General features: G+C 41.9%; 1 protein-coding gene across 1 annotated transcript in view; it reads left to right on the top strand.

The window, feature by feature from the left end:
* Nucleotides 1-7989: 7989 nt before the first annotated feature.
* Nucleotides 7990-13997, top strand: part of LPCAT3 (lysophosphatidylcholine acyltransferase 3) — a 31352-nt gene continuing 25344 nt past the window's right edge. Inside the window, exon 1 of the mRNA XM_020994146.2 lies at nt 7990-8243. Coding sequence (XP_020849805.1) covers nt 8090-8243 — 154 coding nt within the window. The 5' untranslated portion in view covers nt 7990-8089. The remainder of the gene's footprint in view (nt 8244-13997) is intronic.

Here is a 13997-nt window from a genome sequence, read left to right as displayed (position 1 = left end):
CACTGTCTACTGGATCTCCAGTGAGGGACAAGCCTATAGCAATATTGCCCAGAAGCCTGCAAAGTTCAGACCAGGGAGGCAACAATAAGACTATGTCCCTGATCAGACTGCCTAAGGCTTCTGAAAGTTTGCAGCTCCCTGACCTAAGCCAACACTGAGATCCTTGAAGAACACAGAACTCAGTACCCAGAGAAAACAATAGTGAGAGTCCAGATAAAATAGAGCAAGACCATTCAAAACTCCAAACATTACCTTCAGAAGTGTGAAGCACCTGAGAGTCACAAAAAGTCCCAAGTCAGGAATTCAAGCTGGAGGAATTTAATAAATGATAAAAGACAACAACAATAAAGAGCTCTTATGGAGCCAGACACACACAAAGCCAGAAGAAAAGAGTAACTCTATATCTACAAGCAAAGACTTAAAAAAGGAAAAAAGCAAAAAAAAAAAAGCTTAATCAAAAGAGCAACTAGAATTACTAGAAGAAATAAAAAAGAAGTATTCTTAAATGGCACAAATGAAATGAGAATTCTAGAGCAGCAATGTCAAACTTAAATAGAAAGGGATGTGTGTGGGCCACATATTGACTTAAAAAAACCACAAATTAACATTATCTATATTTTATTGTATTTTTATTTATTTTGCTAAACATTTCCCAATTACATTTTAATTTGGTTTGGGCAGCCCTCCAGAGTTTTGTGACTATGGGCCCTTTGACTTTATCACCCTTGTTCTAAAAGAAAAAATTGGAAAAGAAATGGCAAGAGCTTCTTGAAATCTGCACTAGACTCAATAAAGATCAAGAAATCCAGTGAGAAACAACAATAAATAACTTCTTCTATCTCAGTATTACCTCTTGGTGTCTTTGTGTGCATGTATGTGTCTGTGTGCTTGTATCTATGTTCAATCTTCCCTTGTTTGATTCAGGTAAGAGCGAAGTTCATTAGATGCCCAATTCTCCCGCCTCCACTTTTGTATCCTGTTCTTTTATATCCAATTTACACAAAATAAACTTCTTGCCTTTTTCTTTATTTCTTTTCTAGCATGTTCCCTTTTTCCTCCTTTTTCTTTCCTCTCTTAAAATCAACAAAAAGAACAAAGCCACACTCAGACTCTGTGTTTGTCTTAATTTCTCCCTGTGACCCTTGGTATTCTAAAGGGACAATTGTCTCTTTTTCCCCTAAAAGGATGCAATCACCTCATCATCATTTAACCCCTTCCAATTGCTCAAATTTACCTTCTTAACCTTGAGGCAATACTGCTGCACCCACAAGGGTACTACACTATATCTGCCTCCACTTAGGGGCTTACCACTCAGGATACAGGCATGGGGTAGGACCAGGTTTGTTCCTGAGGGAGCCTGGCCTCTAATGACAGTGGTTTTTTCACATTCTTTCATTTGTTAACCCACCCCACCCCACCCCACCCAAGCACCCTGAGAACAGTTTTACTTAGAGTCTAGGTTCTGGATAACATTTAGGGTTTCCCTCAAAAGAAGAAAGTAAAACAAGGTACTCAACATACAATAAAAATCCGTTACGCAGCAGGTAATTTATTCCTTTTGTTGTTGTTCAGTCACATCAAACTCTTCATGACTCTATTTGGGGTTTTCTTGGCAGAAATACTAGAATGATTTGTCATTTCTTCCTCCAGTTCATTTTATAGATGAGTAAAGTGAAGCAAACAGGGTTAAGTGACTTGCCCAGGGTCACACAGGAAGATGAGTCTTCTTGACTTCAGGCCCAGCACTCTATCCACTGAGTCATCTAGTTGCCCAATTTATTCCTACAAACAAAGAAATACTATACATAAAAGACAGTTCTCATTAACAGAATGACTTAAAATGAGATTCAGAAACTTCTAACTACTACTGCAATCTCTTTTGAGTTTCATACACATCATGGAAACCGAAAGCAGTTTGCAGGACTGCTAATTAGGCTTTTTCATTTCACCTCAGCTCTCCACTGTCCAAACACTGTCCAGTATTAGCCTGCTAATAAAAATAGTCAGGCCTTGGCCAATCCTCTTGTCAATGCCCACCCTCTCCAAAAGCACCATTCATCTATGACTTGATGTGAGCCACTGAGTGACCCAATATGTGACCCATGTTTCATCATACATTCTTTGGAATTGTCTTGGATTGTTTTCTTGATCAGAGTAGCTAAATTGATCATTTTTACAATATTGCTGTTACTTCATAAATTGTTCTCCTGGTTCTGCTCACATCACTTTGCATGAGTTTATATAAATCTTCTCAGGTTTTTCTGAGACCATTCTGCTCATCATTTCTTATCACATAATAACATTCCAAAATAATCATATACTATAAATTGTTTAGCCACTCCCCAATTGATAGGCGTCCTTTTGATTTCTAATTCTTTACCACCACAAAAAGAACTGCTATAAATATTTTTGTACAAATAGGCACCCTTTCCTTTTTCCTTTGATCTCTTTGGGATATAGACCCAGCATCAGTATTGCTGGGCCAAAGGGTATGCACAGTTTTATAGCTCTTTGGGCATAGTTCCAAATTGCTCTCCAGAAAGGTTAGACTAGTTTACAACTCCACCAACAATGCATTAGTGCCTCAATTTTTCACATCCTCTCCAGCATTTGTCATTTTCCCTTTCTGTCACATAGGCCAATCTGATAGGTACAAAGTATTACCTCAGATTTGTTTTAATTTGCATTTCTCTAATTAGCAGTGATTTAAAGGATTTTTTTATGTGGCTTTTTAGAGGATTTAGAGGATTTTTTATGATAGCTTTGATTTCTTCTCCTAAAAACTGCCTGTTCATTTCCTTTACCATTTATCAACTGGGGAATGGTTCTTATTTTTATAAATTTGGCTCAGTTCCCTATACATTTGAGAAATGAGGCCTTTATCAGAGAAACTTGCTGAAAAAATTTTCTCATTTCCTGTTTTCCTTCTACTTTTGGCTGTATTAGTTTTGTCTGTACAAAACCTTTTTAATTTCATGGAATTAAAATAATCTATTTTCCATGACCCTCTCTATCTCTTATTTGGTCACAAACTCTTCCCTAATCCATAGATCTGACAGGTATATTTTTCCTTGCTACCCTAATTTACTTATGATATCACCCTTTATGTCTAAATCATTTATCCATTTTGACCTTATCTTGGTATATAAGATGCTAGTCTATGCCTCATTTCTTCCAAACTGCTTTCCAGTTTTCCCAGCAATTTTTGTCAGATGATGAGTTCTCACCCCCAAAGTTTGGATCTTTGGGTTTATCAAACACCAGATCACTATGGTTATTTACTACTGTATATTGTGTATTTAATCTATTCTGCTGATCCACCACTCTTAGAATCAGATTGTTTTGATGATCATACTTTGTAATACAATTTGAAATCTGATACTAATAGAGCAGGACTTTTAATGTCCTTGGGTAACCAGAAAAACAAGTCAATACTACCTGAGGCTAGAGCTATACATATATATAAACAAAATATATAATTATAATTACATATAACATATGTATATGGCTATAAACACATATACACATGTATATATGTGTACGTATACATATACACATATACATACATAAACATACACACACAGGTATACATTTAGTTTTACAAAGCCTTAACGTTGACATTACACATAGCAAAAACAGTTAATCAGGTAAGGCTGCTCAGCCACTTTCCATTGAAAAGTTGAGAAATATGGACAAGATGGCAGGTGATTGGGGTGGGGTGGGGATGTGTTAACCCAGGGGTTTTAGGAGTTGTGAAAGATCAGGTTTGTTCCAGTAGAATGTTTTCTCTGTAATTAATCTTATCACATCCTGGTAGGGAATCTCTAAGATAGTGTAAGCCTACAACATAGAAATTAGTAAGGCTTTTCCTTTCTAGCCTGAGGATCTGTCTTTGTTTATACTCCCCAGTAGCTCTGTATCTTCGACCTTTACAATTTTTTTTTTCTGAGGAGATGTTTCACCCAAACTCACAGTCTATCTTTTCCACAATTCATTGCTGGATCAAACAGGTGATCCTCAGGGTTGCGCTAGATCACCTGACTTGGTTAGTGCACCTATGGCAGGCTCTGTTACTCCTATCATTGATGGACACATGGTAGCTCTTCCAACATTTTGAGGCACACTATCATAATCTGGTCTGCTCTTTTTCTAGATAATTATTTACTTAAGATCAGGGGGAAAAAAATGAAACAAAACAGAAAAGGAAAAAAAAACCATCAGCTCCTAGTTACATGGTAACTAGGTTGAGAGAGAGTGTGCATCAAAGGGGTTTCCCCCATCCAAAAATCCAGAGTAATATTCAAAAATTGACAGAGAAAGAGTCCTCATCTAATTGTGCCTTTAGTATACACACTCAATTCCAGCTCAACAGTCAATTAAAAGATTTTTCATCCCTACACCATAAGATAATAAGAAACAGTTATATAATTGCACATTCAATTATTGGTGGTCAGAGGCTTCCATTATATTTCCAGAAGAAAGCTCACCAAATCCCACTTGGGTTGGCAGCAAGCACAGCATAGCATGCATGCTCTAAGGACTAAGGTCTTGTTAGAGTTAGAAGGACTCAAGTTTTCACAGGTAGAATAATGCAGAGATTTAAAGAACAAAGGTCCCAGGAGGCGGTACACTGTAGGTGGGCTGGGCTTGACCAATAGGAAGTAAGTGGATTGTTCCAAGAAGACCCCAAAATCAAGATAAGGGTCGAGCCAGCTGAGACCAGTTAGGGTCAACCTGAGGACACCTGAAAAATGTTAGTGCGCCTGCTTAATGAACTTCATTACTATTATCTGACACACCCTGCATAAAATTAGAACCTCATTAAGGAGTCACGGGACTTATGACCAAGGGAGGGGGAACATACTTGAGCATATCAAGGGGAAACATGTAAGGAAAGGTATAACCTGGGAAGGGTTGGACCAATCCCGGCCTGGGAGGTTTCCTGCCGAATTCAACTGCATAAAAGCACACTTTCCCTTGCACTCAGGGCCCACCCCTCCTGAAGAGGGGTGGAGCCTGCTTCTGGCCAGAAACGTCTAAATCCTCTGGACTTTCTTTATAATAAATTTTCTTGATACTAAATTTTTGGTGTCAAGCCTATTTCTAACAGTCTCATAAGCCAGTCTGCCAATTATGTACTTGCCTGTATTTTGGGGAAAACAGGTGGCTTGTGGGAAAAGGAAGGGAACGAGCGTCAAGTTGAGTCCATAACACTTTTCCCACCCATGGTCCAAATGAGTTATATACCAAGAGAGATAATATTTACTAATAACACAGGTTAGAGTTTTTCTGTCTTTTAAGGAAAGTTGAGTTGCTGGGTATAAATTAACAAAAGCCTCATTCTGGTGTCTGTGATACAGAGAGCAGAGGCTTCAGATCATGCAGAATAAATTTCAGTGAAGAGGGAGAAAAGGGAGAATTATGGCTATATTTTTCAGGGTTCGTATCTCTCTTCAGAGCTGTCTATCCATGTCTGAAAGAATAGGGGCCTTTTCCTGCTACCCTCACCTGTCCTCATTCTTATCATCAGACTGAGAACAGACTGTTTCTCTCTCTTTTCCTTTGGCCACTACAGGCTGTGATGGCACCTACTAGCCCTGCTTCAGCAAGAACTCAGGCCAAAACTTGTAGCACGAAAGCCCTATGAGACCTGAAATGGTGTCATTAATACATTGTAAGATTCTGGATGAGCTGTGGGAAAACTGGTATATTGTACACAGGTACACTGTTTGTGGAACTTTGAACTAGTTCAGCCACTCTGGAAAGCAATTTGGAACTATGCCCAAAGAGCTATAAAATTGTATGTACCCTATGACTTAGCACTACCACTACTAGGTCTAGACCCCAGAGAGAGCAAAGAAAAGGAAAGAAAACCTATACATACAAAAGTATTTATAGCAGTTCTTTTTGTGGTGGCAAAGAATTGGAAACTAAGGGGATGCCTATTAATTGGAGAATGGTTGAACAAGTTATGGTATATAAATTTGATGGTATACTATTGTGCTGTAATAAACACAGAAGGGGAGAGTTTCGGAGAAACCTGGGAAGACTTGTATGAACTAAAGCAAAGTGGAGTAGGTAGAACCAATAAAACAATTTATAACAATAACAATATTATAAAGATAATGAACTTTGAAAGACTTAGTAACTCTGACCAACATAATAACTAACCACAATCCCAAAGAACTCAGGATGAATTGTTAGCCACCTTCAGAGAGAGAGCCTGATGGACTTAAAAGTACAAATTGAAACATTTTCTTTTCTTTCTTTTCTGAGACAGTGGATGCAGGAACTTGTTTTGCATGATTATACATACTTACAGTGGGTTTTGTCTTTCTTGTCTTCTCAGTGACTGGCCCAGGGAGGGGGAATGGTGGAGGGAGAGAAGTCAGAACTGAATATAAAATTTAAAAAAAATTTTTTTAGCTTATTGGACATAAAAATAGCTCACATTTCTAGTTGAAGGTTTGTAGAGAATCTGATCTTTGGGTGAACTGGGGTGAAATCTAGATTCTCTTACTGTGTAGATAAAGTAAAATAAAGAGTTGATATTTTGCAGATATTTCTCATTAAAACTATCAAAAGTAAAAAAATTAATACAACTTCAGCACTCATAATGAACACAATGAACCCTAGTTTCTCTGAGTTACACTAAAAAGTGATGTCACCCATGGCCCAGGGTGTGACTCCTCCTAGGAAGCTGAGCTTCATCTCAGGTGCAGCCTGACTTCAAGGACAGGAATCGGGTTTTTCTCTAACTCTCTGGCTCTGCACTACAGTGCCAGGGAAAACCTCTCAAAACAAAGCTTAGGAATGGCTCGTGTCTGGAGTCTCCCAATAGAGGATCAAAATAGGTATCAGGTATGGGGGGGAGAGAGGGTGTCGTCCAACGACCTTATTTTACAAAGGAAGAAACTGAGGCACAGTGGCTAATTGACTTGCCAGTCTTCTTAAACTTTACTCCCTGCTCCACATACTGTTCTTAATTCAGTGACATCTAACTCCTTGCTGTTGCTTGAGTAAGACACTCAATCTCCTGCCTCCTTGGCATTTTCACTGTCCCTCTGACCCCAGGCCAGAAACTCTGTCCTTGCCCATCTCCACCTCCGGCTTTCGAGGCTCCCTACAAATCCTAGCTAAATTCCACCTCCTGCAAGAAGCCTTTTCTGACTGCTCCTTAACGCTGAGATGCTCCCCATTTTATATTTTCTGTATCATTTTTGCCTGTATCATCATTGCTTATATCATATTGGCATACACTTGTTCGCACAGAGTTGCCCTCCTTAAACTGTAAGCTCTGTGAGGGTAGGCATTTGCTCGCCTTCCTTGGTATCTGCAGCGTTAAGCACAGCGCCCAGCACGCGGTAAGAGGGTGCTTGTTGTTTGGGGACCGGCCACGAGGTTGGGGACGTGAGGGTGGGCACTTCCAAATGTAAAATTATTCCGGGGGGCGTTTTTTTTTTTCTGGGTAGGTGTTTCAAAGGAGAGTGAAGCACAGGGTGCCCATTAGGCGTCGCAAGCGAGACGGCAACAACCCTTTTTCCGCCCTCTGGACTAGTGTGCCCCAGTAACCCCCTCACTCAAGCGACCCAGAGTAACCTTCTTTCCCCGGAATCGACAGCCCCTCCCTTCCCCGACTCTCGCCTGCTCGGAAATCAGCCAATTGGAGGACAGAGAATGAGGCGGCCTGTCCCGCCCTTTCCTTGGAACTCCTCCTCGAAGCAGTTGGAACAGAATCGTAAAATCATTTCTCAGCCGGTTTGGGAATCCTCCAATGGAAATTCTAGTTCCCGCTTCTAAGCCCCGCCCTCTTCCCTCTGGCCTACCGCGTTGACGGTCTGGTTGGAGTCACCTTTGCCTTACAAACGGCAAATACCTCCCTCTTCCCTCCGAGCTTCACCAAGCCCCGCCCCCTTGCTCGTATAGACCAATAAGAATTCGCAAGTCTTCCGCTGGGCGGGCTGACAGCCAATGTCCACGCTGTGGGCGGGCTTCAGGCTGGAGTTGAGGTGAAGCTGTTGCGCCTTGCCCACAAGCGTGGCGCGTGGAGTGGGGTGGGGGGCGTCCCACGGGGGCGCCCGGAGTTAAGATGGCGACGGCAGCTGATCAGGACGCAGAAACGTTAGCCAAGCTAGTGGTCGGGGTCCTGCACGTTGCGGTCGAGGAACATTGGCTTAGGAAGTTGGCGGTGTACCTTGGTGCCTCAGAGCAGGCGTTGCGGCTCATTATCTCCATCTTCCTAGGTAAGGGGTCTTCCTGACTGAGAGGGACACACCTTCCCTGTCCTTGTCCTCACTGCCCTTCCTCCGGGGTATTGTCCGGTGGGACACACGAGACTCCCCCGCCCCCCTTCTCCTCCCCTTCGGTCGTCTTCCCTCCCTCCCCGAAATTCACACCAGCCACTTCTGGGGCAAGACTCCCCCCCCCATCCCGCTACACACACAACACACACACACACACACACACACTCACACTTCTCTCTCTCACACTCTGTTGGGTTGGCTGGTTGGTGGTGCCCCTTGACCCTTGCACCTCTGTCTTCGTCTCCTTTTCTTCCTCCTCCATGCTCTCCTTATGTCCTTTGCCACCCCCTGCCTCCATGCCTTGTCCTAACTCACCTGTACCCTGTTCCTAACAAGCCTCCTTATACCCTCGCCTTAACCCTGTTCGGGGCTGTGCCTCTCTACATGTGTGTCTTAGCCGGTCCCGATGGTGCAGCCAGCTCAGGATCCTCCTGACCCCATGTCTTGTAGACTTCGATGTCCTGGTCCCATCCTTTCCATGGGGGTGTGTGCACCGTCCTTGAGTGTTTCACTTCTCTCAATGTCACCTCTTCCTGTTTAGCCCAATTCAACAGGTTAGGTGCCCACAGTGTGCAAGGCATGACCTCCCTGGCTTTCTTCAAGCCCCAAATAATATCCTACCTCCTATGGGAAGCCTTCCTCAACCTCTCTTAATTCCTTCCTTTTAACCCTAATTTTCTACTTATCTTATAGGTAGCTTGCTTTGTGTGTATTTGTTTTGCATGTTGTCTCCATTAGATTATAATTATAGCTCCTTGAAGCAGGGGCTGTCTTTTGCCTCCTTGTATATCCCCAGAAACTGGCATATATAGTAGGTGCTCAGTGGTTGTTGTTCTTCTTTTTTGAAGAGGAACAAAATGACATCACTATGCTAGAGTCAAGTTTTAGGGTGTCCGACTGTGGCTGATCAAACAAATAACGAGCTCAGAATGTTCTACCACAGGTCTGGCACAAATAGTGTGTGTAAACTTTTGGGGTGGGTTCTCAAGTTTTCATATCTTGCGTTTCTCTTGAGCTGTTTCAATTCTGCTTTGCTCTTACAGCACAGCACCTTCACTGATGTGGGCACGCCATGTGTCTCCCATGTCACACAATCAGTTCCAAAGTTCTTAAGAGAGACCTTGAGAGTGTCCTTGTGTCGCTTCTTCTGACCACCACACGAACACTTGCCCTGTGTGAGTTCTCATGAAATGGTCTTTTTGGCAAGCTGCATTTTGCATTTGAACAACATGGTGGGCCCATCCCAGTTGCCCTCTCTGAAGCAGAGTTTGAATGCTTGACAGTTTAGTTCGAGAAAGGACCTCAGTGTCTGGTATCTTATCCTGCTAGGTGACTTTCAGAATCTTCCTAAGACAATTCAAATGGGAGCAATTCAGTTTCCTGGCATGCACTGGTATACTGTCCAGGCATACAACAATGAGGTCAGCACAACGGCTCTGTAGACCTTCAGTTTAGTAGTCAGTCTAATATCTCTTTTCTCCCATACTTTCCTTTGGAGCCTCTCAAACACTGAGCTAGCTCTGGCAATTCATGCATCAGTCTTGTTATCAATGTGTACATCCCTGGAAAGTACACTACCAAGGTAAGTGAACTTATCCATAGCATTCAAAACTTCTCCATTTGCTGTAACCAGTGGTTCCACATACGGATGGTGTGGTGGTGGCTGATGGAGCACCTGTGTTTTCTTGGTATTAACTGTTAGGCCTTTTAATAAATGTCTTTTTAATTGAATTGCTAGCTGCTGGATCAGAGTGGTTAAAGACAGAAAACCACCAGAACCCTTGCCCCCTGTAGCTTCTGTGTATATTCTTCTGTGCAAAGTAAACGTGGTAATTTCAGGAGAAGAGCCTTAACAATTGAAGTGATCAGAACAGTCTTTGCTTAAGAAAAGGGCACCTGAGCTGGTGGACCTTGAAGGAAGCTAGGAATTTGCATAAGTAGACGGTGCCAAGGGTAAACTGCCTTTGCTAAAGCCTGGGGACAGAAGATAGAATCTCAATCCATGAGGAACAGCTAGTATCCAACCAGTTAGGCTTGTGTGTGTAGTACATGCAAGGCTGTCACATGAAATAAGTCTGGGAAAGTGTCTGTTATTTTTATACTATATCTATTTTTATATATCCCTCCCACCTGACACCATAGAACTTGCTGGTATTGGAGGGAAAGGACTGATAGTCTCCTTTAAATAACCTTTAAAGGTTATTCACAGATTTTTGCTGACTGTCTTCTTTTACCATGAACATCAGGTCCTTCTACACAATTACAAAACATTCTTCTCCTTTACATCAGTCTCTTGTCCTTAAGTGTTTTGTTTAAATAGTTGAGGCTGTTGGCTGAAGAACATTTTTACATAGTATACTAGCTTAGCATGTAAAGATGAACCACACCTTAAAGGTCATCTAATCCAAGCCCTTCATATTGAGGATAAAACAGAGACCTAGAGTGATTGGTTAATGACTTGCCTAGATTAATTCAAATCCAGGTCCTTTGACTGAAGTCCAGCACTTTTTTTATTGTACCATGCTATTTGTTAGCATTATTGACTGTTTAAGCAGCATTAAAAATGCCCTGTTTACTGGTGACTATGTGCTAGATGTGTTCGTTCTTACCTCACTTTTTGTGACTCCCGTGGAGCATATCTCACCAATCCTGTCTATGGGTTTTCTCGGTGGTTCCTAGAGTGGTTTGCCATTTCCTTCTCTTGTGGTTTAAGGCTAAACAGGTTAAAAAGTGACTTGCCCCAGGTCATACAGGTAGTGTCAGGTACCAGATTTGAATTCAGGTCTTCCTGACTCCAGTCCTAGCACTCTATCCATTGAGCCGTCTAGCTGCCTCCTACTGTGCTAGGCATGTACTTTAAAAGATCTATGCTTTTTTTTTTGGCTAGGCAATGGGGTTAAGTGACTTGCCCAGGGTCACACAGCTAGTAAGTGTTATGTGTCTGAGGCCGGATTTGAACTCAGGTCCTCCTGAATCCAGGGCTGGTGCTCTATCCACTGTGCCACCTAGCTGCCCCCAAAGATCTCTGCTTTTGTTCATATATGCCCTTTATAAAAGCAGATTGTAGACAATGTTTGAATTGCCTTAGCCAAAACAGAAATCATCCCCCAGTGGTCAGCCCCCTTAGAATTTAACTTAGCTAGGTCAGGGCCTCAGTTGCTCAGTCATTAGTAGCCTTTCTAGCTTGGAAGAAACAGGCACGCCTTGGTCTCTTCTGACATCCTTTTTGGAGAACTTCCATGCCAAGGTGAGGTGTTGGAGTAGCACTTTTAGTGGAAGATTGTGCTAGAGGCTGCGGAAGAGTACAAAATGAGACAGATTCTGTCCTAAACAAGCTTATGGTCTATTTAGTGGAGCAAGATTTATGTTCATGAAACATGTGCATGAAACTAGAGCAAGACATAATTAAATTCTGAATTGTGTGGTATGGGCTCTGCTAGAGAAATTCAGAGAAGAGAGGTAAGGGTTGGATTAACCACTTAAAAAGGTGGGACTTCAACTGGGTTTTGAAGAGTAGGTAAGATTTTGTTTGGCTGAGAGGAATGAGGAGAGGCCAGGCCACTGAATGAATAGTCATGGATTGGAATGGGCTGGTGTGTGGGTGTAAAGAGTGTAGTACGATTGAGGTACAGCCAGATGGTACAAGGCTTTTAATGCCAGCTTGAGGAGTTTGGGCCTAATCTAATAAGAAATAGTACATTACTAATAGATACTGGTGTTGATAGTGTTCTAGCAAAGCATATTTTTCAAAATCTAAATTATAGGTATTACATAAGTTCATTTTTAGGTGACCTTGATTAAAAATTAGTATTATCCTTTAGAATATAACTCAGATAACTAAGATAATACATTTTCCTTTACCTCTGCTGTTGTGTCACTTCTGTCCTTTCACTCTCAGTTATCACCAAAGTATTATTCAGCATGTTTTACACAACAGTGTTCCAGGTTCTTGGCTAGTCATATATTATTACTGTGTGGATTATTTAAAATTAGTTCAATTTTCCTAACATCTAATTGATATTTCTGTGAAGGAAGGGAGAGTTACTTGAATAGGTGCAATGTAATTCTCTTTGAATAATATACTTTGAATATACTAACAGGATATCCTTCCCAACAGGAAGCCCAGGGAGGGCTCCACAGTATTTGGGGCTTTGTACAGCCCTAAGACACCTAAGTATCTTTTGGGGTGAAGAGTATGTGGTAGTACAGGAAGGGAAGGAGAAGAACACCAAGACAAAGTACACCCTGCTACTTAATGCCTGCCTGGTGTACACCAGAGATTCCCAACCTTTACTTGAAGAGTCTAAAGCAGCAGTCCTTGAAGTGTTGTCCAGGAACCCCTAGGAGTCCCTGAAACCCTTTCAGGGGATTTGTGAGCTCAAAACTATTTTCATAATAATACTTAGATGTTTTCATTTCCACAGTAAATATCAATAGATAGAACTCATCTAAACAAAAGCTTTTTTGTGTGTTGGAGGGGTCCTCAATAATTTTTGAGAATATAAAGGGATCCTGAGACCAAAAAGTTTGAGAACCACTGGCATAGCATGACCCTGTTTATCTCAGAGGAGTCACAATTCTCCATGTGAATTGACTTTTAATTCATCATGTGTGTTAAGATACAGTGGGGTGGAGTCAAGAGGACCTGAGTTCAAATGTAGCCTCAGACACCTGACACTCACTGGCTTTGTGACTCTGGGCAAGTCACTTAATCCCAAATGCCTCACCACCACCGCCCCCCCCAAAAAAAAAGATGCAGTGGGGTGAAGAGGAAATAACTTTGGACTTGGAGTCTGCTCTCCAAGCCACACAACTTATTCTCGTTTAAAGTCTTTGAACCTCCATTTCCTCATGTGTGTATTGTGCCTAATAAAACTTATACAAACGTTTAAAGTCCCTTTTTCGGAGAGGTTGAGAGAGGGCAGAGCAGCATTAAGGCCTATGGTTTCATTTCAGCAGGGAGTTCCCAGTAGGGAAAGTCCCTCTCCCACCACAGAAAGATAGGTCACTGCTCTGCAAATGACAGCATGGAGAGCTAACTCCAGCCATTACATGGCAGAGGCTGGACTTGACCCCAGCTCCCCTGGGTTCTGAGGCCAGTTCTCTACCCACTCTACTTGATGCATCTGTGCAATAGAAATAAAAACAGCTCTAATTTCCATAGCCCTTTAAGGTTTGCAGAGCACTTTCCCTCCAGCAACCTTATGAGGTGAGTAGTACAACTATTTTTATACTCATTTTACAAATAAGGAAACTGAGCATCTGAGTGATTTACTTGCTTATGACCACATGGCTAGTAAATGTCCAAGGCAGCCAGATTTGAGCCTACAGAGTCCTAAATCCAAGTCCAGAGCTCTGTATATACAGTCACATAGACATTCTTTTTATAGCACTTTGGAAGTAGGGCTAGTGCTCCAAACAGATTAAAATTCACTCATCTGACACAGTTTTGGTCAGGACTCTTATCAGGGGGTATCTAGAGATAAATGCTTTCTAGAATGTTCTTCCTTAATCTTTCCATTCTTTTGTTGTTATGAAATTAGTATGTGGACACCTCCCCTGCTTCTGAATCAGGGCTCTGGCCAAAATGTAGCAGATGGTCACCTGGTTTAGCACAGTAGTCCTCCTCTAGCACTCTTCTTGGCCTGGAGCTGTGGCTTGGCACAGATAACATATCAGAGACTGCAGTTAGAG

The sequence above is a fragment of the Phascolarctos cinereus genome, unplaced genomic scaffold (genome assembly GCF_003287225.1).
Source record: "Phascolarctos cinereus isolate Bilbo 61053 unplaced genomic scaffold, phaCin_HiC Scaffold_1;HRSCAF=81, whole genome shotgun sequence".
NCBI classification, from domain to species: Eukaryota; Metazoa; Chordata; class Mammalia; order Diprotodontia; family Phascolarctidae; genus Phascolarctos; species Phascolarctos cinereus.
Note: the sequence above shows the minus strand (reverse complement) of the source record. Positions and strands in the feature narration are given on the sequence as shown.